General features: G+C 38.4%; 1 protein-coding gene across 1 annotated transcript in view; it reads left to right on the top strand.

Moving 5' to 3' along the window:
• LOC136864663 (probable Bax inhibitor 1) overlaps positions 1-13,228 on the top strand; it is a 63,126-nt gene extending 49,898 nt beyond the window's left edge. The window contains exons 4-5 of the mRNA XM_067141956.2: positions 1,047-1,217; positions 12,313-13,228. Of these exons, the coding sequence (XP_066998057.1) occupies positions 1,047-1,217; positions 12,313-12,342 (201 nt within the window). The 3' untranslated portion in view covers positions 12,343-13,228. The remainder of the gene's footprint in view (positions 1-1,046; positions 1,218-12,312) is intronic.
• Positions 13,229-23,827: the final 10,599 nt, after the last annotated feature.

Genomic DNA, 23,827 nt, shown 5'->3' on the forward strand with positions numbered 1-23,827 from the left:
CGAACATGCCACAATTCTGCTTACCTGGTATTAGCCAGATAGATTTACAATCCCACAGAAAAAGAAAATATACTTTAAACATTCTCGCAAATGTATCGCTAGTGACTTTAAAGGCAATGCGGTGGCAACACGCAATTCACGCTGGAACAGATACTGAACGTTGCCAACGTGCCAGATTAACGGTAACAGTAAGACGTCGTATCGGCAAGTAGGGTCCCTAAACTGTATGGTTACCGACACTGAAAAAGACCCAACAGCAAGAAAAGTCACTATAAATCAAAACCTTAATATTACAGGGGAGAAAGGGTAAGGTTGCACCCTTAGGGTACGTCCTTACACGGGGACGACTATACAAACGTTGACAAATGCTGGTCATATCCAAGGATTGGCATGCCTAAGAGCAATCAGAAGCAACTTCAATAATGTCAAAATTCTAATTTTAACATTTTAAAATAAAATGTTCAAAATTTCCCACCTTTTTTACAATATATCACAGTTTCCTTCATAACTCTCTCACTGATTCACGGATAATTATGATTTTTTTTCAGAGTTTCCTCCCATAATGTTGTACTACAATCTGTACTACCTCATTCAGATCAATAGGATTTAAATTTGATTTTATATAACATTTTTATTTAAAAAGCTATTAATATTTTCTGGTACTCGGAATAAAAACGCGACAAAAAATCCAAATCGCAGTCTATGTTAATGATTGAGGTTCCTTTTGTAGCTGGAGTTTTGATACACACTTTAAGAAAGGAAAAGTACGAAAATTCTAGTAAACTTGGAATTTATAAGGGAAACAGTGATATACTGTTAAAAAGGCAGGAAATTTTGAATATTTTATTTTAAAAAATTAAAATTATTAAAATTCTGACATTATTGAATGTCTTCGGTGTTGATGGACAAGTTAGCATTCAGATTGGTTTAAAGTGTCATGATTATTGGGTAAAGTACCGTCATGTTGATACTGTGATTTTTGTGTATAGGAAGTATTCTGCTTGTATGGCCATACATTTTTTAATATATCTTATTTAATATTGCAGGCATATCTCTATGTTGGACTGGCCTTGATGTGTGGTTTTGTACTTTATGATACTCAACTCATAATTGAAAAGCGGAGGCATGGAGATAAAGATTTTATCTCTCATTCAGTAGACTTGTTCATGGATTTTATTGGCATCTTTCGTCGGATTCTTGTCCTTCTCACACAGCGGGTATGTATTTTTTAATTTATTTTATTGCGTTTTTAGTTATGTTTTGATGGTATGATTTAATCAACTTGCATATTCCTCCATTGTAGCTTTTACTATATTTCTAGTTGCTTTGGGAATGTGTTGAGATTTGCCCACCCAATATGAACCCTGTATTCTCATGCCTATTTGCCTGCCCAATTTTTTACATTTCAATGCAGAAAGACATTTTTAAAATGCACCTCGCCAAAAATGTGAAATGGTGCCATAAAGTACATGTCCATATTACAAAGACACAATTCATTGCACTATTTGACCTTGCACAGGGGACAGAGATTTTTCTCTTTACTGGTTCATCTTATTGAATCTGAAGGTATCCATTGGTGGGAAGCAAAGAAAAGCTATTTTCATATAAATTGGCTCTGGGTTGTCAATAGCCTGGTACCACACCACATTGCATGTGTCTCATGAATGCAAATTTTGGTGAAATTTGGTAATACAGAGTTGTATAATAATTTAATGTGGTCCCTGTGAGTTCTATTATTTGGATGAAAAATAACCTTAAAAATGTATTTGCAGGAAAGTATAGGCATGTAAAATTTTAAAAGTATATTTATACTCTGTTAATTACAACCTTTCATCTAATGGGCTGCATTTAATTTGAGGAAACAATGTAATTTTTTTCTGCATATTACACAGCTCCGTTCTGTGGAGTCAACTTTAACAACTGACCTATTTTTCAGTTCATGGAATTTTACTCGTCAAAGAATCGCTCTAATATTTCAGCGAGTACTTAACACCAGAGTGAGGAATAGCCCTATTTGGGAAACTCTTAAGGATTCAGTCTGGAGATCATCTTGGTTCTAAGTTGAGGTTGGATAGCGGGGTCCTAACCGGCTTGCCGGTGGACTTGAGCGAAATAAAATAGCTCTCGCGGACCAAACACACGACGCCCTGTGGGTGGGGGACGCAGACGAAGAATACGACCACAGTATCCCCTGTCTGTCGTAAGAGGCTGCTAAAAGGGGCGACCAAGGGATGATCGAATTAGAACCATGAGACTACCTTGTAATTAGTACAGTCACGGGGTGAACACCATGGGTCGCCTTTACTTCGGAGTTGTACCATTATGTTCAGTATACAATAGGTTTGTGATTAGTAGAAACAGTGTGAATCAGGATGGGGTTTACAGTACCTGTGATTAGTACTATTATGTGAGCAACACCGTGGGTCTGCGTTGCCTGTGATTGTTACCCACTATGTGGGGAACACCCTGGGATAGTAAGAGTCCCTGTGATTAGTACACCTATGTGAGGCACACCATAGGTTTGCGTTGCCTGTAAGTGGCATCGCAATGTGAGAAACGCCATAGGTCAGCATTACATGCGCGTATTACATTACCTGTGAGTAGTACCATAATGTGTAGAATACCGCGAGTCTACGCTACTTTTGATTAGTACCGCAACATGACAAATACCGTGGTTCTACTTTACTAGTGATAAGTACCATTATGAGGGGCCGATGACCTGGATTTTGGACCCCTTTAGACAACAAACATCGATTCAGGATAGTGTTTCAAGAGCGGTCCCCTTTGGTCAGTAATACTATTGTTTAACGCTAGTTTCTGGGAATGTGGGGCGTCGTGGGTCAGATCCACTGATAGTTTTAAATTCATATCCATCCATTTCATTCTTCATCACATTTTGAATTCTGGTCAGTGGATGATTTTGAACTTGTCATTACACTTCATACTGTTAGATGCCGTTGACGTAGATGTTAGGCCCCTTTAAACAAGAATCATCGGCATCTAAGTTGAGGTGACTTTCGAGCCTTTTGTCAGGTTCGTGGCTGAAAACTAGTTTTTGCACAACTGCAGTCATGTGAGATTGTGTACTAAAACCTCTTCGTTCTTCCCTGCAGAGTACTTATACAGTATCAGAATTTTTTTTCTTTTTACCTCTTCCAGTACATGAAATACTTCTAATATGATGCCACTGGAGAGCAAAACAAATTGTTTGAAACTTTTTACAAATTAACAAGTTACTATGCTTGAATTCCTGAACACACTGTACACTAGCTGTTAAAATATTTAATAATAATTTGTACAGGTCTTATACATTTATGAAATCTAACGTTTGTAATAATCCAGTTCTTACTATAAAAATGAGGTAATAATCATGAAATGCTACTCTACCATATGGTCCCAGTATGTTTCTTCTGCTCCCAGATGAAGCTAATAGGAAGTTACAGTATTCTTTGGTATTTCTGACTTTCCTTTCATCTACTATAAATGTATTGAATGCGTTGAAATGTACATTTTCTTCTACAATCAAGAATGCTTATTAGCCTTTGGCAAGCAGCCAGAATCACTACATATAAAGAATATGTCAATTCAGAGCACTGTTGATTAACCCCTCAGCACGGTGGATTTAATTGCCCGGTTGTCTGTGCTGCGGGTGAAGTTCTGAGCGTGGTATTTAAACTTTCTCAGATTTGTGCAAGGCTTTAATCAAAACACAACTTTTGTACTATTTACGGATTTCAAGAATATTTTCGGATGTTCAGAAAACTCCATTCTTTTGGAAAATATGATATCTTAACATAATTGTTGAGTTTTGTGTGGAACGTCTTGGAGCATCCCTCAACGCAGAGATACGCTTCGCAATCTGGACACCAAAACATTGTCTCGCAAAGTTTTCTGTTTGTAGCACACGACACATCATTTGGTTGGTCTACCGTTTCCCTCAGTTTGTAGGATTTTCTCAGGGAAATGCCTTTCAGTGAGATGGGGCACATTTTTGTCCAAGGAATGATGTCCAGGTACATTCCTTTCAAATGAACCCGAATGTTCCACAACCAGTGCCTTGATGACATCCAACCTAAATATCAAATGATCTGCTGGAGTTTCGGGTGAATTTCTCCAGCAAATGATCATTGCGTTTAGAATTGCAACATTTATTAACCTCCTGAATAACTTGATGTACCACTTCATCGTTTTCCTCTCTAAAAGATAGCCATAAAGTAGCTGATCTTTCAGATCGACTCCACCCATATGATCATTATAGTCGGCAACAGAAACAGGCTTTTCTTTTTCTTGACCACGTTTTGTTTTCTTTGTGACTGTTTCTGCCCCATGGAATATTGTAATCATTGTGACATCTTTATCACGGTGAGAACTCCACAGCAATAAAATAGCATAAGTTTTTGTTTTGCCCATTGATGTATTGTTTCAAATACGATATCTTTACCTGTGTATATTAAAAATGACCAAAGATAGCCTGAAGTTGACTCGCATAATTCGTACCATTTTATGCCAAATTTAGTGGATTTTAGAGGTATATATTTCCTAAAAGACAACCTACCCTGCCATAGGATTAGTGACTCGTCAACTCCGATGTTCTGTTCTGGTAAGTACAGTCTGGAACTTATTTTTTAGGTAGGACATAATCGGATAAATGTTGAAAAGTTTGGAGGGTCCTGATATGAATAAACTGCCTCATTGTTGCTGAAATGCATGAATTTACTAATTGACTCGAATCTATCATTCAAATAACAGACCCAAAAGTTGGCGTAGACAATAGTTTTTAGACAAATAGCTTTGTAACGTAGGCTTTTGTATTATACCCATTAACATTAAAGAACAATCGCAACTTATATCTTGTCCTTCGTGACTGGTTTCCAATCCCGCATTCTGGAACGAAGTGGTAATTAGCCCCTAGATCGGATTCTTTGCTCAGCATTTAAATTTCTTTCAAGAACTATTATTTCCACTAACTCGTCTCTAAAGAACATCTTAAAAGACATTTACACTATCACATTCCCCAACTGCTTCGTTTTGAAGTCCTGGGTTCCCTATAAACAGTTCTATTTGACCCATGTAATTAGACACGTTTTCCCATTGAAATGTATTAGCTGTACAGCTCTTATAATTTTGGTCCACCTTATTCACCTTATAAAAGTTGTAATCTTGGTTCAATACGGCCAAACAATGAAGTTGATTAATTTAAATGTATTAGCTGTGGCATGCGCATTGCCATTTTGCGCACTGTCACTCATCTCTGATTCCGAACAGAGGACTTCGCATACAGCGATGTCATCTACATCACTCAAATCACCGTCGGAATCTAACAAACTTTGCCAGACTGTTAACATCCTCTATTTCCACACTCGATAACCCGCACTTCCTTACAGAAATCATCTCCACTCACAACCGACAGAATGCAAGGCAGCGTGTGATAAGGAAAAGTTTGGGGAAAAGTCTCCGGAGCCCTAAATAGATAAAATGTATGATTCTGTGTTGACAGCCAGGTTCTTCCCTGGGAGGAAATTAATGTATAAAGTAAGAAGTGTGCATAGTAGTCAGATAGCAAATAAAAAACGGTGCTTTCCCCTGATGGCAGAGATAAACATTCTTTGAAATATCACTAATTTCAGTGACAAAACGCTATCAAAATAGGGATCAAGGTATATTCAAATAGATTCGTTCTCTTCAGCAATAATAAAATGCATGTCAAAATTCCTAAGGAGATGCTTGGTTTTATAACACAAAACCTTAAAATGAAATATCTACTTAAAAAAAGTACATAAAAAATCCTACAATTCTATTTCCTGTTATCTAAAACACATCTTCACTTCGTTTCTTCAGGAAAATTATTCAGTGTTAAAACCCTATAATTTGTGCACTGAATACAGCATTCCAATTTTTGAGTTTTGTTGAATGTTATTGTCTAAAACTGTTTTTGAAGAGTTCAAAATATTTTTATAACTAAAAAACAAAAGGTGCTTATAACCCTTCGTAGTCACGGAACCTATATGGTGAACTAATAAGGTATGTAATTTTTTAAGTAGATATTTCATTTTAAAGGTTTTACATGTTATAAATCCAAGCATCTCTTTAGGGATTTTGACAAGAGTTTTATTTTCGTTGAGGAAGACAAACATTTCTCGAAACATGTATGTTGGTGGTATGAATTAAATAATAGTTGTATTGACAGGCAGACCTTTATTAATCCTGTTTCTCACTGGTTGATTAATCTTTTTTTGGCTTACAATGGAAAAGAATGGTGATTCCTTTATTCTGTCAGGTGAGTTTAGGTGGTATCACTGTAGCATGAACGGGCCTATGGTCTTGTTCTTTTTAACAGAAAAGTGTACCTGGTGTTGTTGTTATACTGTTTTCCACTTGGGAAACTGTTAATCTCTTAACAGGGCATGACGTATACATTCGTACGCTGAATGTTACAGGGTAATGGACATGACGAATATATACGTACTTGTCTTTTACCACGAATATCTCCTGGGTACGACGGGCTACTTTACCGCGTCATGTAGTCTCCTGCACGATGGCAGCAAATTCCACGTCACACTTCTTGAAGCTTATTTGTTTTTATTTAAAACCGTGCGGTGCTACTTGTCCGCAGTAGGCCAAATATGGCAGCATCTAGTTCAAAGCATAAGTTCGAAACTCTCGAAGACTACATTTTTCAACACTTTCAGAATGATTGTGACGATTTATCTTCTCAGAAATCCAATGATGAGTGGTTTGATACAGATGAAGGTGGCTCAGAGAACAGGAATGAAGATCAAAGTGAAAATCATTACGAATCTGATGAAGGCGAAGTGCTAGACATGTTTCAACCTTTCCCGCCGCATGGGTGTTTCACATCAGAAATTCTTATTTTCTGGTGCTAGTGGTGTAAATGTGGACTTCGACGATGAATCCAATATCTTGTAAAATTTTGAACAGTTCATAGGTGATATGTTTCAACTTATTGCCGAACAGACCAATGTGTATGCTAAACAGATTTTAGAAGCCCATGCGAACTTGAAACCACGGTCATGAGCGAGAGATTGGGTGTATACAAATCCAACTGAGATAAAAACACTAATTGGACTTCTAATGCTGCTGGAGATGCTTCATAAGCCAGAAAACGGTACGTACTTCTCAAAACGGGAAAGAATTGCAACCCCTTACTTTTCAAAAATTCTCGGAGACTGCAGTTCTAGTGAGGTCAATGACGTAAATGACCGTGAAGTTAATGTAAAATCTTTCTCAATGTCAATAGCATGATGTGCAATTCGTAAATATTCCTTTCTTTTATTTGTTTTAATTTTAGGTGCTAATATATGAACAAAACACTCAAATTTCAACCAGGTAAATGACCCTGCAGTTAATTCAAAAATGGTTAAACATTTCTCTAAAATTAATTTAAACACCTTCATTATACTTTTTTGTATCACAGATGATATTAATGATATTACTAACTTTTCTTCCTATCCTGCCGTATAACAACCTGCTGAAAAATACACAGGGCAGGTTACACGAAGCACATCAATAACACCCAGTTGAGAGGTTAATGCATGGAATACTGAGGAAAACTAAGCTACTCATTTCACCTGTCTGTATTTGAGATGACTTACTTTACTCAGGTCTTGTAACTGTGTAGCATAGGGAATCAACGAACATCAGGCAGTGGACACTATTTTTTCAACACTGCCTTGATCTCAGGCCAAGGTCTTCCCTCCTTTTTCAGTGCCTTCCGCTTCTACGCTCCTTCAGGTGTTCTTCGGTCTAACTCCTTGTCTTGTGCCTTGCAGGATTAATTCTAGTGCTTCTCTGCCAATGTTGTTCATATTGCATCACAACATATGCCCAATCCATCTCCACTTCCTGAGGCGCACCTTGATGGATGTTTTAATTCTGCCCCACAGCTCTTCGTTGGACCTGTAGCCACCGTGTCCTCAGGATGTTCCTCACTCCTGTTCACGAAGGTCTCATGGTTCCTGATATGTTTTTTGAGAGCAGGACAAACTTGACACTCGTATTAAAAACATGCAGTATAGTGTTGGTGTGTAGCCCCCTAGCTCTCCAGATCGACCTGAGTATCGCAAGGGCATCTTTAGCCTCGTTGATTCTCTTTCTAATACTCTTCAAAGTTCTGCATCTGTTGCAACCATACTCTTCAGGTAGCAAATGTATTCAGACTTGTTTTATTTCCTCGTTGTCTAGGAACAATCGTGCATTCTTGCCGTTCTTAAATTGAATCTCCTTGGTCCTTTTGGCATTAATCTTGTCCTCCCTCTGCTGCTTCAACTCTCAGATCATTCAGCTTGGTTTCCATATCTTTAAAGCAATTGTGATGTTTGGGATATCACTGCATATTTTTAATTATTGAACTATGTAATTAATTGATAAGATGTGTATATTTAATCACTGATAGGTCATGTTTAAATTAATATATATAGGGTTTTTATCATCCATTTCAATCATCATTTCATTTCTTTGTATCGCGGCTATAACGTATTCTGAACGAACAAATTATTGGGTAAAGTATTTCAACATCATGCACATTTATAACTTGCAGTAAATTTTCCAATAGCCGTTGTGAGGTGACCAGAGTCAGCAGGCTAATTTCAGCCCAATTCCAGGAAAAGTACGTCATCTAGGTTACGAGAGACCTTACCCTCTCTACCTCATGAAGAGACAGTTGATACATTATTAACACCCACTTTTCAAACTCCGCTTCGGGACGCTTTATTTCAGCGGGAGAGTTCAGCCTATGTGAATGAACGTAATGAAGCAACGTGATGGATTCACAGCAATACATCGGAGAAGGGTTGAGACCTCGAATCTTACTGGACCATGTGGTATGGCTGATGGAAGGAGACTTTTGAACCGATATATACCACCGACAAGAGCTGGAGTAGACATTCAGATTCTTATTAGCATTAGCAGTCGTTTTCACACTCATACTCTTATTTTTACTCGTGAGCAGATTGTCACTTGTATTCGGACATTCTGATTCTCACTCTTGGAAGACACTCTTACTACGATTCTACGTCTGCACATCGGAGAAGATTTTAACTTAGTTCACTTCGCATCTGAGTATATTCTACTCAAAAGTTACTCTCATTGGGACTTGTAATCTCAATGACGAGAGGTAGTCAACGGGAGACCAGTTCTGACTAGTATAGGGCAGGAGAGCTTTTATGAATTTAGCTACGCTACTGTTCCGTAATACGGAAGAATACGAATGTATTCTCTCCATGAACATAACCCATGGTGGTTTTGCACTTAAAATTAGGACTCATTACGACTTTATGTAAGGAGTACAGTAGGAAGTGTTAAGGACAGGAAATGTAGACGTAGGACTGGAATCCAACGACAGAGAAGGCAGCCGGTACGAGATCCACATATCATCAGCTTCAAGACAAGTCTACATATGGTGAGCTTATGGCATAAGTTACTGCAAGTCTTCGCGCAACAGTTCATTTTAAAAATTAATTTCATTCAATTTTTTTTTGCTTCCGTAAGTTCAGATTTCGTTAACCCGCCGTTACGTCATGTTTTTCATCCTAATAAATAGCTGTTTTAATTTGTATTTCATGAAATTATTATTAATGATCCTTAAATTCCAAGTTAGTGTACTTAATGATTTGTGTTCCGTTCACCTCACCCCTGGGAGTTTTTGAGTCTCGTTACGTATTATTATTATTATTATTATCAACTTTCGTTTTCAAGCCATAAGCTTGAAGACTGGTGCCCATGGGATATTGTTTATGGAGAAACAAGGAGATATCTTTTATTTTAATATTAAAGTGACCCGCCACGTTAAAATTTTGTCAAACATCTGTGGGCCAAGTGGGTACGTCACACAATTAGATAGCGGGCACAAGTCGTCGGCAGCATTTATCTCCTGGCTTGTCCGTTCACATTGTATGCCAGTGTCCATTCATCGCCTTCATCAGATCTAATGCCAAAAGAAACTGTATTGGTGATAAGACAATACTGGGATGAGCACTGGTAGCATCCCCTGGTTCTGAACTTAATACGTATAATGTTGTACATCTCTTGACAATATTAGCACATTCAGGTCACAATAAATGGCCACATTGTTGACTGTGGAATCAGATTTAATTTGGCCACCGGTAGTTTGAATGTACCTGTCACACAAAAACATGCATAAAATAACAAATGCAGATGATTCAAATTTTACATTCTTGCCATAGAAGGTTAACTTACCATTCTTCATTCCTTGAAGACTGCTGGCTGTGATACAAATGTTTCATTTGAAATAATTTCAAAAAGTGCGGATTCATGTACTCAAAACATAGAGTTCAGGCGGTGAGTGGACTATAAATTTTTTTGTACTTCTGAAACACAGCTGTATCCATGAAATTGATATATATCAGTTTTTTGCTATTTCCAATCACTAGAACCTGACGTGAAACCTTGCACTCGCTTACTTCAATGGTCTGCTCATTTCGGTAACTTTCACTGTTGCTATCCCTATCTTCGAACTGATTCCTTTTCTAAATTGCCATGATTGCCATCTATAACAATGTATACAAGCGCTTTCATTCTCTCATTACCATGAAACTGGTTCTACTGCATACTGAATACTGATGAAAGTAAACGGTTGTTCAACAATCCCAGTGTCACGTAGAAATACTGACAGCATTGTTTACCAACAGTACATGCCTTTAGTTCCTTACAGTGTGTATTGTTAGAAATTATATTGCAAAGGGAATCTGTATATAAAGTAACATATCCTGACTGACTGATTCATCACAGAGTCAAAACTACTGGACATAGACATGAAATTTTGGGGCTAATTTATATTACATTAAGGGAGGATTTTTGTATATTCCTTTGCTAAGGGGGGTTAGAATAGGGGTGAATTTTTAAAATGAGTGTGTCTATATCAGAAACTCTACAGTTTGACTTGAAAATTGGTACATGGAATCTCCATTAAAAATAAACAGTGTTTTTTGGAAAAAACACGGGGGGGGGCGGCAGGGGGTAAAAATGAGTGAAAATGGAGTCGAATCACTTTGAGGATACATATAACCAGTTCTGTGTCCCATTTTCCAAACTTAGCTCTGCCAGTAGCCTGGTCATCTTGGCCCCAAAAGACAATACCACATGTGGTTTGCAAAGGGGTTCTGGGGTAAATGAAACCAAATTTTTCGATGAGTTTTTATACTTTAGGGATTTTCAGATAGTGTCTTAGTGCAGTACCGAGAAACGATTACTTTTTATCAAATTATGAAATTCATGTGAGCTAAGCTGCGGTTGGCAGCTAGTCTAACATGTGAAGATAAGGTAGGCACTGCATCATGGCGAGCCGAGCTTGTCATTTTATTCATGCTCCCAAACACTGTGCATGATCACAGCTCACCATGATACAAATCGGTTAATGATTTTTCCATGTGATCCCAAACTCATTCGTGTCTTTTCACATCTTTTTCCTCATGACACAATTGAACACCTTGGAAGTCAACAGATAGCATGTACAGCAAAAATTAGAGCTCTGTGAACTGTTCCATAATTGAATTGTCTAGATTCTAAACCCTCTATGGCAACTTTTTTCAGTATTGGGTTTATTGCACACCCCAGTTTTTCCCATGAGCATATGAATTGAGGACCCGTAGGAGCAAAATCCACTATCTTCCGATAATTACAATTTAGAATTAAGGCTTTTTGCTTATGGGTAATTTTCATCCATCGCTCATTCTTGCATCTTGACAGAGCGGATGTACTGCTGGGTTAAAATAATGTAACAATTAATAACTGAAGGAGTTAAACTGAAATTTTTAAAAAATACTTTGAGATAGGATAAAGTTAATGTTGCTTTTTAATATGACTGAGAAAAGTTTCCTTTGCCAAAGTTACCGGACCATTTTCACACCAGGCAAATCCATGGGCAGTACCTTATGCTACGGCTGCTTCTTCCCAAGTCTCGCCCTTTCTCATCCTTGCACTGCCGAAAACCTTCAGTATGTTAGAACAAAGTTAAACCACTAGTAAGAAGAAAGACCACCAGAAATTTTCAAAAAGGAAAACACAAAGGGATTAGTTTTGCTTGGCACATATATGCAAATCCTGATACTAGACTACAATTGAGAGTTGCTGGAGTATTATGTTGTTTGTAAACAATGTCTTGACTTTCTTCTGATTAAATCTTTTAACCTTGTCTATTTAAATGGCTCCTTCACTTGCCTCCCCCCTCCTCCAACTGCTATTTAACATTGAGCCTGTGGAGTTTATTTTAGACTTTCATTCTGTCATATATCAATTAGAACTGTTGGGTAACTGTGCATATATTTTTCTTTCCAGGAGGAGCAGAAGCGTAACCGTCGAGACTGAAGCATTGCTAGAGTGGATGACCTGAAGAATCCAGTTTATCATATTATTAAGTGATTCACATTTGGGTTATCTCTCACAATTTAATTATATTTTATTGGCCAGTGACTAACAGCAGACTAAGGCCTTGAAACTAGAGATAGTGTGCAATTGGTGTCAAGGTGTCTTTTGTATTGTCATAATATGCAATTCGGAGTGAAACTGTATTGGTTGTTAGTTAAAATAGAGATCGATTGTACTTTTTATAGCGACTTTGCATTGGAAATTTTTGCTAGATTCATTGCCATATGTAAATGCATTTTACCAGGTTCTGTGATATACTTCCATCTGCATTGTATAGGCCTAAAGTATACATGTACTCTACAGTTCAACATTATTGTTGGACATTCATTTCTTTGATGTTAATAGTTAATGATTTTATAGAAGGTGAGTTCAAGCAGACAAAAGGTATATAACTTGTGTAAGAGTTTTTAAAGTAGTTTAATATATATAATACTGTAAGTCTCAAATTTTTAGAATTTTGATGTTGTTACTCTTACATGGCAGGTGTACTGCAATACTATCAACTCACTATGAAAAGAAATTTTTTTCCTTGTTCTCAGGGATGAGCTAGTCCGTGCATACGTAATATTCTTTCCTTCAGAACTTTGAATAAGGGGTGTATCAGTTGCCCTCTTAAATTGATGTTGCCATTATAAAACATTCAGTTCAGAATTGGCAGAATTTTCCAATGCAAATTCATAACATATTAGTGTATGGTTCAAACTGCAACTGTTGTTGAAGTGTACAACATGTGCGATATTGTCATACTTTTCATTGATATCTCTTTGTACTGATTTGGACGTACATTTTTGAATAAAGACAAATCAGTTTGATGTTTGAGCTACTATCATATTTGTTCTTTGAAGAAATTCTACCTGCTCATAATTCATTATCTGAAAGTAAAGTTTTGTCTGTTAATACTGTGTTGATATACTGAAAAGTTGTGAATGCATGAGTGAATAAATCCAATAATTACTGGCTGTAATTTAGTTTTGTTGCAGAGGTTATAATTATTTTTCTACAGCATTCAATGAGCTAACATTGTAGTGCAGTTTGGTTGGTCTACTGTATTTAAATGTGAGTGTAGAGTTAGTCACCTTAAAACCAGCTTGTTTCTAAATCCATCACTGTAGTTCTACAAACAATAGTTCGAGGGGCATGATTGTTGTTGAGGCTTGGTGTGAACTGTGCCGGGGGACTTGAAAGGTCAGACTCCTGTCCAGATCCAGACCCCAATGCCCTTTTTTCCGGACGTGCACGGTATATACAATGTTGAGGGTAAGAAAGAAAGAGAACAAATTAAGACTAAAATGGTAAAAATATTTTAGAGAGTAATGTGAGATTTACATCCCCTGGCCCAGAATAATATTTGCTCCATTGATGGTAGTGAGTGTTAACTTGGTTCTTGTCAAGTCTGCAGCTTCTTCCGTCTTTCAGTTAGCACCCCCAGTGGGTGGGGGACACATGTAGAATACACCCGCGGTATCCCCTGCCTGTCATAAGAGGCGACTAAAAGGGGTGACCAAGGGACGATCCAATTAGAACCATGAGACTAATTAGTACCATCATGCAGGGAACACCATGGGTCGCATTTACTTGCGCGTAGTACTACTATGTTAGGTACGCAATAGATTTGTGATTAGTAGTGACAGTGTGTGAATCAGGATGAGGGTCTTATGGTACCTGTGATTCGTACCCCCATGTGAGCAACACCCTGGGATAAGTGACACCATGGTTCTGCCTTGCATATGCTTAGTTCTCACTACGTGCGGAATACCACGGGATAGTTTGGGTCCCTGTAGTTAGTCCACTTATGTGGGGAACACCCTAGGTTTGCGTTGCCTGTAAATAGTGCTGCAATGTGCAAAAGACCATAGGTCTGTGTTACATGTGCGCATTAATAGTACCATAACGTGTGGAATACCGCAAGACTAAGCTACTTTTGATTAGTACTGCCAAATGACACATAGCATGGTTCTACTTTCCAAGCGATAAGTACCATTATGAGGGGCCGATGACCTGGATTTTGGATCCCTTTCGACTAAAAGCATGTAAGGCACTGTGGGTCGGTTCCACTGATTGTTTTAAATTCATATCCATCCATTCATTCTTCGTCCTCGTGCTTCGAATTCTGGTCAGTGGAGGATTTTGGACTTTTAATTTGTCATAAACATTTCGTCTCATTTCGTACCATTAGGGGCCAATGACCTCGATGTTAGGCAGCTTTAAACAAGCATAATCACAATCATCATCTTCTTTCAGTCAGCAGTTAGTTACTTTCAAGTTTGTGTGCGGAGCAAGCAACAGCTAACTTAGATTTCCGTAGTCAAGACTTGGAGGAAATAATTAATGTTCTGAAACTTCCTTCGGTATGAAAGTTTGTTGCAAAACTTTTCAAATTTTTTGTATCAATTGAAGATAGTTTGGTGACCAATCTGGACCCCAGGGGAAAATAATTGAAGAGCCCTGAACCATGCTATTAATCCTTTAAGCGGGGAGCTTGGTACATACCGGCTCACTTCCAGGTGGGAAGCGATTTGCCTGATTGAAGAAAATGTGTATTTACTTGCTTAAAAACAATCTTAGATTAAAATGAATTCTAGAAGGGCCATAAGAGAAACATTTTCTTGAATATACTGTAGTGTATTTAATTGTTGAAAAATCCTATTTTAATTTTTCAATGCTTTGTACAAGAACGTACTAAGTGTTAAATACCGAGCATATTTCTTCCTAATAGCAAAGTTCTGGTTTTTGTTTATACAGTAACTTATACCGAAATATTTTAGGCACTTTACTAACAATCTGTGCCTGGAAATAAGTTTATCTGTATGTGTAAATTGTAGATTTACAAAGTTTACATGTTTCCATTAGTGCATAGCATCTGAAAAATCTAACGTCGTAAAAAAATAAATTTGTGTGGTATTATGCATGGTTTTAAGCCCTTGATACTTTCTTGTGCTTCAGAAAGCCTGTAGCTAAAAAGAACCAAGAATATATCTTTCTTCGTTCTCATCATTCATTGTAGAATCACACTTATGGCGAGCATGGCGGCAAGATAGTACAGAGTAGTGATGGGCAACGCTCTTGCTCGAGAATCTCGAGACCGATCCTCCCGCATTGCAAGCTGTGCGACGTACTAGTAACTACGACTGTAAACTTGATAGTATATCATTGGCAGTTATTGTGTGAAATAACGTTCTCATATGAAAACGTGTGAGCCAATACATTTTGTCAAAAGCCTGGAAAAGTACGGCATGTTCAACTATGAACCCCATAATACCGTTAACGAAAGTGAAAACAGAATGTCAGTATCTTAAACTATTCACGACTTATTTGGGGTGGACATCTTAGCTGAATAATCTTGCCTAATTTGTGAATAACTGTAGATAGGATGTACACTTACTTGGATACTAGAGGCGTGCATTATTCCAACCTGAGACGCGGAAGATGTGCTTTGCTACATATGCAACCCCCATTGCACATGAGTGGAACGTGTAATCTAAAATATCCGACTTTGCTCCAATTCTTTCAGCAGGGGTGATGGGCAACGCTCTCGAGACCAGTTCTCGTGTGCTGCAAGCTGTGCGACGTCCAATTAACTTCGAGTGAAATCTTGATAGTTATCATCAATTCTCATATGGAAACGTGTATGACGATAAATTTTGTCAAAAGCCTAGGAAAGCACTGCATGTTGAACTATGAACTCCTTAATACCATTAACGAAAGTGAAGACAATGCCAGTATCTTAAACTGTTCAGGAGTTATGTCATGTGGACTTCTTAGCTGAACAACCCGTATAATTGGTTAATAACTGTCATTATGATGTAAACCTACCTGGATGCCTCACAATCGTTGTTGGCAGGGTAACTTCTTGTGATTCAGACCGGGCCGGAGGTGTTCTGTGACTATTCCTCTTCATTTATAATATGTGTTTTTAAGTGTCGGATTATCCCAGAAGTATTTCTGCCGACGTATTTTACTTCTTTTGAATAAGCGAAACAGCGGGCTGTTCTATGTGTCATCTCTTCAAAATAAGACATCCACGACTTAGGTTGCGTTTCGGACATCGTCTTCAAGTTTTCGCTTACAACTAGACACAATTTCACATTGCACCGTCATATATCGAAGCTTGTAATTATGGTGCAAATACTCAATAACATTGTGGGGAATTATTTCATTCATCACCAAAATATCAGTAAACACAAGCAATGGTCATATGTTATTGAATGTGGGGTCTGATAACGATGTACGCCTACCTGTTGAAAGAATTGGAGCAAACTGAAGCATTTTAGATTACACATTCCACTGATGCGTAATAGTGGTTGCATCTGTAGCAAGGCGCATCTTGCCTCGTCTCGAGTTTGAATAATGCACGACTCTAGTATCCAGGTACGTGTAACTACAGTAGCTGTCAGGTTCTGTACTTAAACCACTCATTCGTGTACCTACCAGTGCATAGAATGCCAGAATTCGTATCCTTTATAATTGTTAAATCTCGAGACCTCGTCTCAGACTGCCCATCACTAGTACAGAGTTTTGTGCAATAGTAGAGATTATTTATGAATATTCATGAACAAATATTTCCTCGATGATGATGATGATGATGATGATGATGCTTGTTTAAAGGGGCCTAACATCGAAGGTCATCGGCCCCGCACAAATATTTCCAATAATTGTAAACTTTGGTATGCACAGTATTGCTGACACACCTACGAATCTACCAACATACATAGATGTCGATTATGTCTTATTATTGACATGGCAGAGGCTTGTAGCTGGCCTGAAAATCAGACACTGTGCACGGGGAGTCCTATTGTTTCAAACACATATATTCCCTTAGTAGTATAATGGTGAGTGGAATATTCAGTGTTCTGGAGGAAGGACTGACATTTGGAGAGCAGCACATCAAACCTCAAATTAAATGACTGATGTGAAATGGTTGATGACAGATGAAGTATGAGGGTAATCTAAATTACCTTGATAGAAACCTACTTCTGAGAAAATTTGAAGGGCAAATTGCTTCAACAGGATATGAAAAAGGGAAGGCTAGGTCCTGTGGCAGTCAAAATATTACTGCAAGTTCTACAGATGGAAGTGAAAAACCGGAAAACCATTCAAAAGGAAGCTGTCGTATGAAAATGTCGTACACAAGATTTGCGATAATACCGCTGTTAATATAAGGGACATAAAAAGTACTTTACTACCACCTATTCAATACAATTCAAAATGTTAACGTATGAGTTAAAATATAAGTTGAGCCATGTTTTGCCCCTTATGGGGCATCCTCAGTATCAAAACCTCAATTTTGCCAGGTACCTGGTTAAAAATTATTCTAAAATATGTTGCAAAATGACATATATTAAAGCAAAATTTACATTTTATCACAATGTTTCTAAATTAATTAGAACTCTGATACGATAACGAATACTTGTACAAAAATTCACTTGAAAAAGGTGGTGTCACGTGATTAAAAATAGCGATATTGATGGCTTGAAGCCATAGTGCCCGTAGTCGATGTTTGATATGAAGATATACATGTTAATACAAAACGGTAAAAGGGGTAAATAAAAACAAATGCGTTAAGTACGAAATGGTTAGGAAAAGCATTCCGATACAGTCCTGATGTAGTATGTGACCTTGGCGCGTTTTACTCGATACAGTCTATGTAAGATTAGTCAACAAGTTGTAAAGTTGTGTTTGTGGTTAATGTCTAACCCAGAAAATGTTGCATCACGTTGCAGTTCGACGGGTTACTTATAGTTGGATTGATCTATTGTAGCCACTTTCTTGTTTAATGGAGTAAATTGACGCGAAGAGAGCGATAATGTTTATTGCTACAAATTGGACACTATGTTGAGTAATGGAATTGATTTGTAGCGATAAACATTATCGCTCTCTTCGCGTCAAATTACTCCATTAATCAAGAAAATGCACAATGGCGAGAGATGGTCTAATGTTACTTCGGCAAACTCGCACAGTTCGGCCTACAATAGATTAGTCCAACTATAAGTAATCTGTTGCATACCTGCCAACTTTTACGGTTTACCCGTAAAATTTACTAAAATTGCAGCGTTTTACGGTGGACGGTGTCATTTTATGACTTCACGGATAGAAATTTGAAATAACATTCGATAATCGCTCTACCTCCGTAGAATCGGTTGTTTGCGTGGGTTGAAGCACGCTCGATCTTGGTTGAAGCAAGACCAACTACAATACTCGACGTTAGCCCCTGGCGGGACGTACTACGGCTCCACTCTGAAGCTTTACTGAAGCCTTACGGAGCAAGCCGAAGCTTTCCGAATGGCATACGCCGCCATCATGAATCGAGTAGTTCAGATTTGGTTCAGATAACTAACTGATCTGAACTATTCTGAAGAACATTTATTGCTGTATGTTTATTTTCACCTACTGCAGCTTCACATGGTCAGCGCTATTTCTATTATTTTATGCTCAGAGTATTAGCATATGTGTATATAAAGGTGACTCGTGTGTTGAGAATGCCTTGTGAGAAGATATTGGATAGTGCTTTCGGTCTCTGGAGCTCAATGATTTTTACTGTTATATCTCCGAGTGGTACATGTGATCTACTACCCGTTGCTTGTGAGAAGATATTGGATAGTGCTTTCGGTCTCTGGAGCTCAATGATTGTTACTGTTTGTTGTTATATCTCCGAGTGGTACATGTGATCTACTACCCGTTGCTTGTGAGAAGATATTGGATAGTGCTTTCGGTCCCTGGAGCTCAATGATTGTCACTGTTGTTATATCTCCGAGTGGTACATATGATCTACAACCCGTTTAAAGCAAGCCCAGTCTTTTAAAATGTACAGGCTTTATATAAATAAATGCGTAAAAAAAAATTGTGATTTTAAAAATATTATATTTGACATTTATATTGTATATTTCAGTTCAATATTGCATCGAGTATTATAACCTCAAATTATATATTGGAATGAATGCCCTATTTTACCTAAGATACCGATATACAGTTTGATTAATCAATAAGAATTGCACTAATAATCGGCGATCTACATTAGGTGCTGTTGCCCAGGTGGCAGATTATACTTTCACTTTTAAGTCTCAATTAATACAGTATAGACCTACGGGATTGGTAAAATTAGCCAAAAGATAATTATAGTACAAGGTAGTGAAACTAAGGCTGTACTTTTATTCCAGTATTGCTGATCTTGATGGGTATATCCATTAGTGGTTAGTGAATTTGCTTGAATCTATATCAGAAAGTCAGAAGAAAGTGACAATGAGAAGGTTGAATATAATCCCATCAAACTCAGTACCTCTAGGTTATAGAAGGGGTTATGTAATTCCATAGGCAGAACTGACAGTGAGCTGATATTGAAGAGTATTCTTTTTTTTCTGCCAAGCATGAGATAATAAGATTCAAGCAAATTCGCCAACCACTACCGTAATGGCTATAGGCTATCCTTCAAGATCAACAATACCAAAATACAAGTACAGCCTCAGTTCCACTACCTTGTATTATAATTAATTAATCTTTTGGCCAATGTTATCAATACCATATACTGTATTAATTGAGACTTATAACAGTATTTCTAGTGAAAATATGATCTGCTACCTGGGTGACAGCACTAAAGATAGTCTCTCATCCTAAAGGGTCAGTGGTACACTCCTGTTTCTATTGTAAAAAAGGTCAAATCACATGACATTTTCGAGCATGATGTACTATGGTATGATTTTTTTTATCACACTCCATGAACTGTGTGACTGGTTTATGATAATTACCTTCCTGAAAGCTGCAGGTAACAGCTAAATCTGTTCTCAAGATTGTTGGTTTGCAGCTTCCCTGTTGGTACATGGTAGTAATGCTGAAAGTGTCAGTCATTAGTGTGCTATGGCTCAATTAAGAGTTCTACAACTGTTAAGCCATGATCAGAAATTTGAAAGAAAAGTGAGTTGTCATTTGCATAACTGAAATTTGCTTCCAGAGGATTCCTGTGCAGAGTAAACTTTACAAATTTCTTACATCCATACATCATCTTCAAGCTCCAGTTTCCCAGGTGTGGAGTACAAGCGCTTGCTACTTCATCCTGTTAAAGTTTAGTTTCTGTTCCTCTATATCTTCCCACTTGGCATTCCTCTTGCTGACCCCCGATTTCACTGTCTCTATCCATCAATTCCTTGGCCACCCCCTTTCACTTCTCTGTCAAAATAATTCCTTGCTGTTCTCGTTCTGTCCATCATAACATGTCCAAACCATTGTAGCCTGCCTCTTCCTAAACGCTTGGTAACAGGCATTTTGATGCCAGCCTCCTTTCTATTTGCTTCATTTCTAATCTTGTCCTTCCTGGTCTTTTGGTTCATTGTTCTGGTGAATTTCATTTCTGTTGACTGGATTTTGCTATTTGCCTTGTTATGCAGGGTACATGTTTCAAGTCCATATGTGAGAAATGGAATGAAGTAGGTATGAAACATGGTCAGTTTTGCTTTCTGGGGTATATTATCTTCCCAGAGTAGGTTTCTCATTTGAAAATGAAATTGAGAAGATTTCTGAGTCCTGTTAAGTATTAATTTAATGTGTTACCTTTTGAAGCGATTCTTCCAAGGTAGCCTATTTGAAGTTAGAACCAGACTGCAATAGACTTCCCTCCAGGAAATTGTTTGAATCTGTGCCTTTACTGTTAATAGTCATTTAAAGAGCTTTTGTTTTAATGATTTTTTTAGTCCATATTCTTTAAATTGCTATTTCAGGGATTTAGGTTCTCCTGTACGTCTGCTTCATTTTCTCCCCAGATCAGAACATCATCTGCAAATATTAGAGTGTTAGGCTCTTTGCAATGTTCTTTGTTGGATTTTATGATCCAATCCATGTCAATGATGAACAGGAGTGGTGACAAGGCACTTCCCTGCTGGACTTCTCTTTTGGTTTCAAACCAATCTGATCTTCCATCCAATATTTGGACACAGGTTTAGCACTTTTGGTAGAGCATCTTTTCTTTATCAATCAGGATGTCTGGCAGACCTATACCTTCTAGGTATTCCCAGATCTCTCTAGGCACACTGTCGTAGGCCTTCTCAATGTCCATAAAAACCATCACTAAGTTCTTAACATAGCCTATTCCCAGTGCTTCTCCGTTATCATTCTGATGGCAAATATCAGGTTTGTAGTGCTTCAGTTGTTCCCGCGTTGCTCCTCCTCCAATAACGGTTCAACTATATTCCTAATTCATTTTCAAATGATCTTCTCCAAAAGTTTGATTGAGAAAGTTGAGTAATGCCCCTATAATTTCTGCATTTCTTCCCGTCTTCCTTTTTATACAGGGCAGTAGCGGCGATTGTGGGGGGGGGGGATAAAAGATTACATTTTTATTCCATTTTAGCCAGCTGAAACTAGGAATTATAGAAATTATTTTTAAACAAAGCAATTTGTACAAGCCCTGTTGTCTTATCGGCTAATTTTTCCCTCATCTTATTTAATTATTAACAGAATGATTAGAGGAAATACGCACAGAATATCGTTTGTCCCGGATAACAGATTTGTATACCGCCACAGCAAGTAGTGGACACTGCATGTGCTATGAGGAAGGGTAGCAAGGGTATACTTTTGCCAAGGTCATGGGCACTGAGGTATGGTTCACCCGCTTGCCGCGTGCATTCCTCAGTCTGGCAGTCTCTTTAGTATCTGTTAGTTTCTTAGTGTGTAGTCAAATACTAAATGATTTTAATTGTATAATCGCACCGTACTTTATTTAATTGCACTAAATGTGTAATATTGTTCCTTTGGTGAAAGTTTTATTGTATGGTATAGTATTGAATCGACCACCTCTGTGGTGTAGTGGTTAGTGTGATTAGCTGCCACGGTTCATGCAGACAGTTCTCATCCTAATTCCTCCAACGGCTAAATCTACCCAAGTCATCTCCTCATTTACGAGCCTAACCAAAATTATGTTGTGTGCAATAGAACTCCTGATTAAACAGTCCTTCCCATTTTAACACCTGTTAAGAACACTTTCTAATCTATCTCTTCCTCATTATCTCCACTTACCTGAATATCTTTAACTCCTAGCACACCCGGATGCACACTCTTTGCTGACTGCCAGTTCTACATTCTTTCTTGCATAAGCCTCATTGATATTGATGGATCCGCATTGAATTCCATTTTATTTGCCAAGTAGTTTCCATGGTAAATGCCCAGAAAACAAAAGCAATGAATATCAACGTGAAGAGCAAACAGAAATTCATTGTCAGTGATGAAGACATTCAAGAAGTCGAAGAGTTTACATACCTTGGCAGTATGGTTACGCAGGATGGAGGAGTGGCTGCTGATGTCAAAGTGAGAATCCACAAAGCAAATGTGGCATTCATACAACTCTATCCGATATGGAGGGCCAGAGAAATCTGAATGAAAACCAAACTTCGCATTTTTCGAACAAATGTAAAAACAGTACTGTTACATGGTTGTGAAACCGGGAAAGTTACCTCAGAGATCACTCATTAACTACAGGTATTTATAAATAGATGCTAAAGGAGAATTAAATGCATTTTTGGCCAAAAGTATTTTCAAAGGAAGATCTCTGGAAACAAAAAGAGCCCATTGGCATACAAATAAAGCGGAGGAAATTGAAATGGATCGGCCACACACTGCAGAAGCAGTAGGTTGCAGTGGAGAGAAAGGCTCTGTTTTGGAACCCCCAAGGATAACGGAAGAGAGGTAGATCCAGAAAGTCATGGAGAGACAGTGTGATGGAGGAGGCAAAACAAGAAGGGAAGACCTTTGGGGAACTGAAGACCCTAGCTCAAAATAGGATACTTTGGCACTCCGTTGTCAAAGTCTTATGCTCTCCAAAAGAGTAAAAGGACATAACTAAGTACACTGACTCAGAGCAAATGCAACACCAAGAAGGAGTGGTCAGAACTTTATGCCAATTGCAGGGTAGACTGACGTCACTGAGGTATGCTCATGATGTGAAATGCGCCGCTGTGCTGCGTACGTAGCGAACGATAAATGGGACACGGCGTTGGCGAATAACCCACTTCGTACCGTGATTTCTCAGCCGACAGTCATTGTAGAACGTGTTGTGTGCCACAGGACACGTGTATAGCTAAGAATGCCAGGCCGCCGTCAACGGAGGCATTTCCAGCAGACAGACGACTTTACGAAGGGTATGGTGATCGGGCTGAGAAGGGCAGGTTGGTCGCTTCGTCAAATCGCAGCCAATACCCATAGGGATGTGTCCACGGTGCCGCGCCTGTGGCGAAGATGGTTGGCGCAGGGACATGTGGCACGTGCGAGGGGTCCAGGCGCAGCCCGAGTGACGTCAGCACGCGAGGATCGGCGCATCCGCCGCCAAGCGGTGGCAGCCCCGCACGCCACGTCAACCGCCATTCTTCAGCATGTGCAAGACACCCTGGCTGTTCAAATATCGACCAGAACAATTTCCCGTCGATTGGTTGAAGGAGGCCTGCACTCC

This window comes from Anabrus simplex, chromosome 2 (assembly GCF_040414725.1).
Source record: "Anabrus simplex isolate iqAnaSimp1 chromosome 2, ASM4041472v1, whole genome shotgun sequence".
In the NCBI taxonomy this organism is placed as follows: Eukaryota; Metazoa; Arthropoda; class Insecta; order Orthoptera; family Tettigoniidae; genus Anabrus; species Anabrus simplex.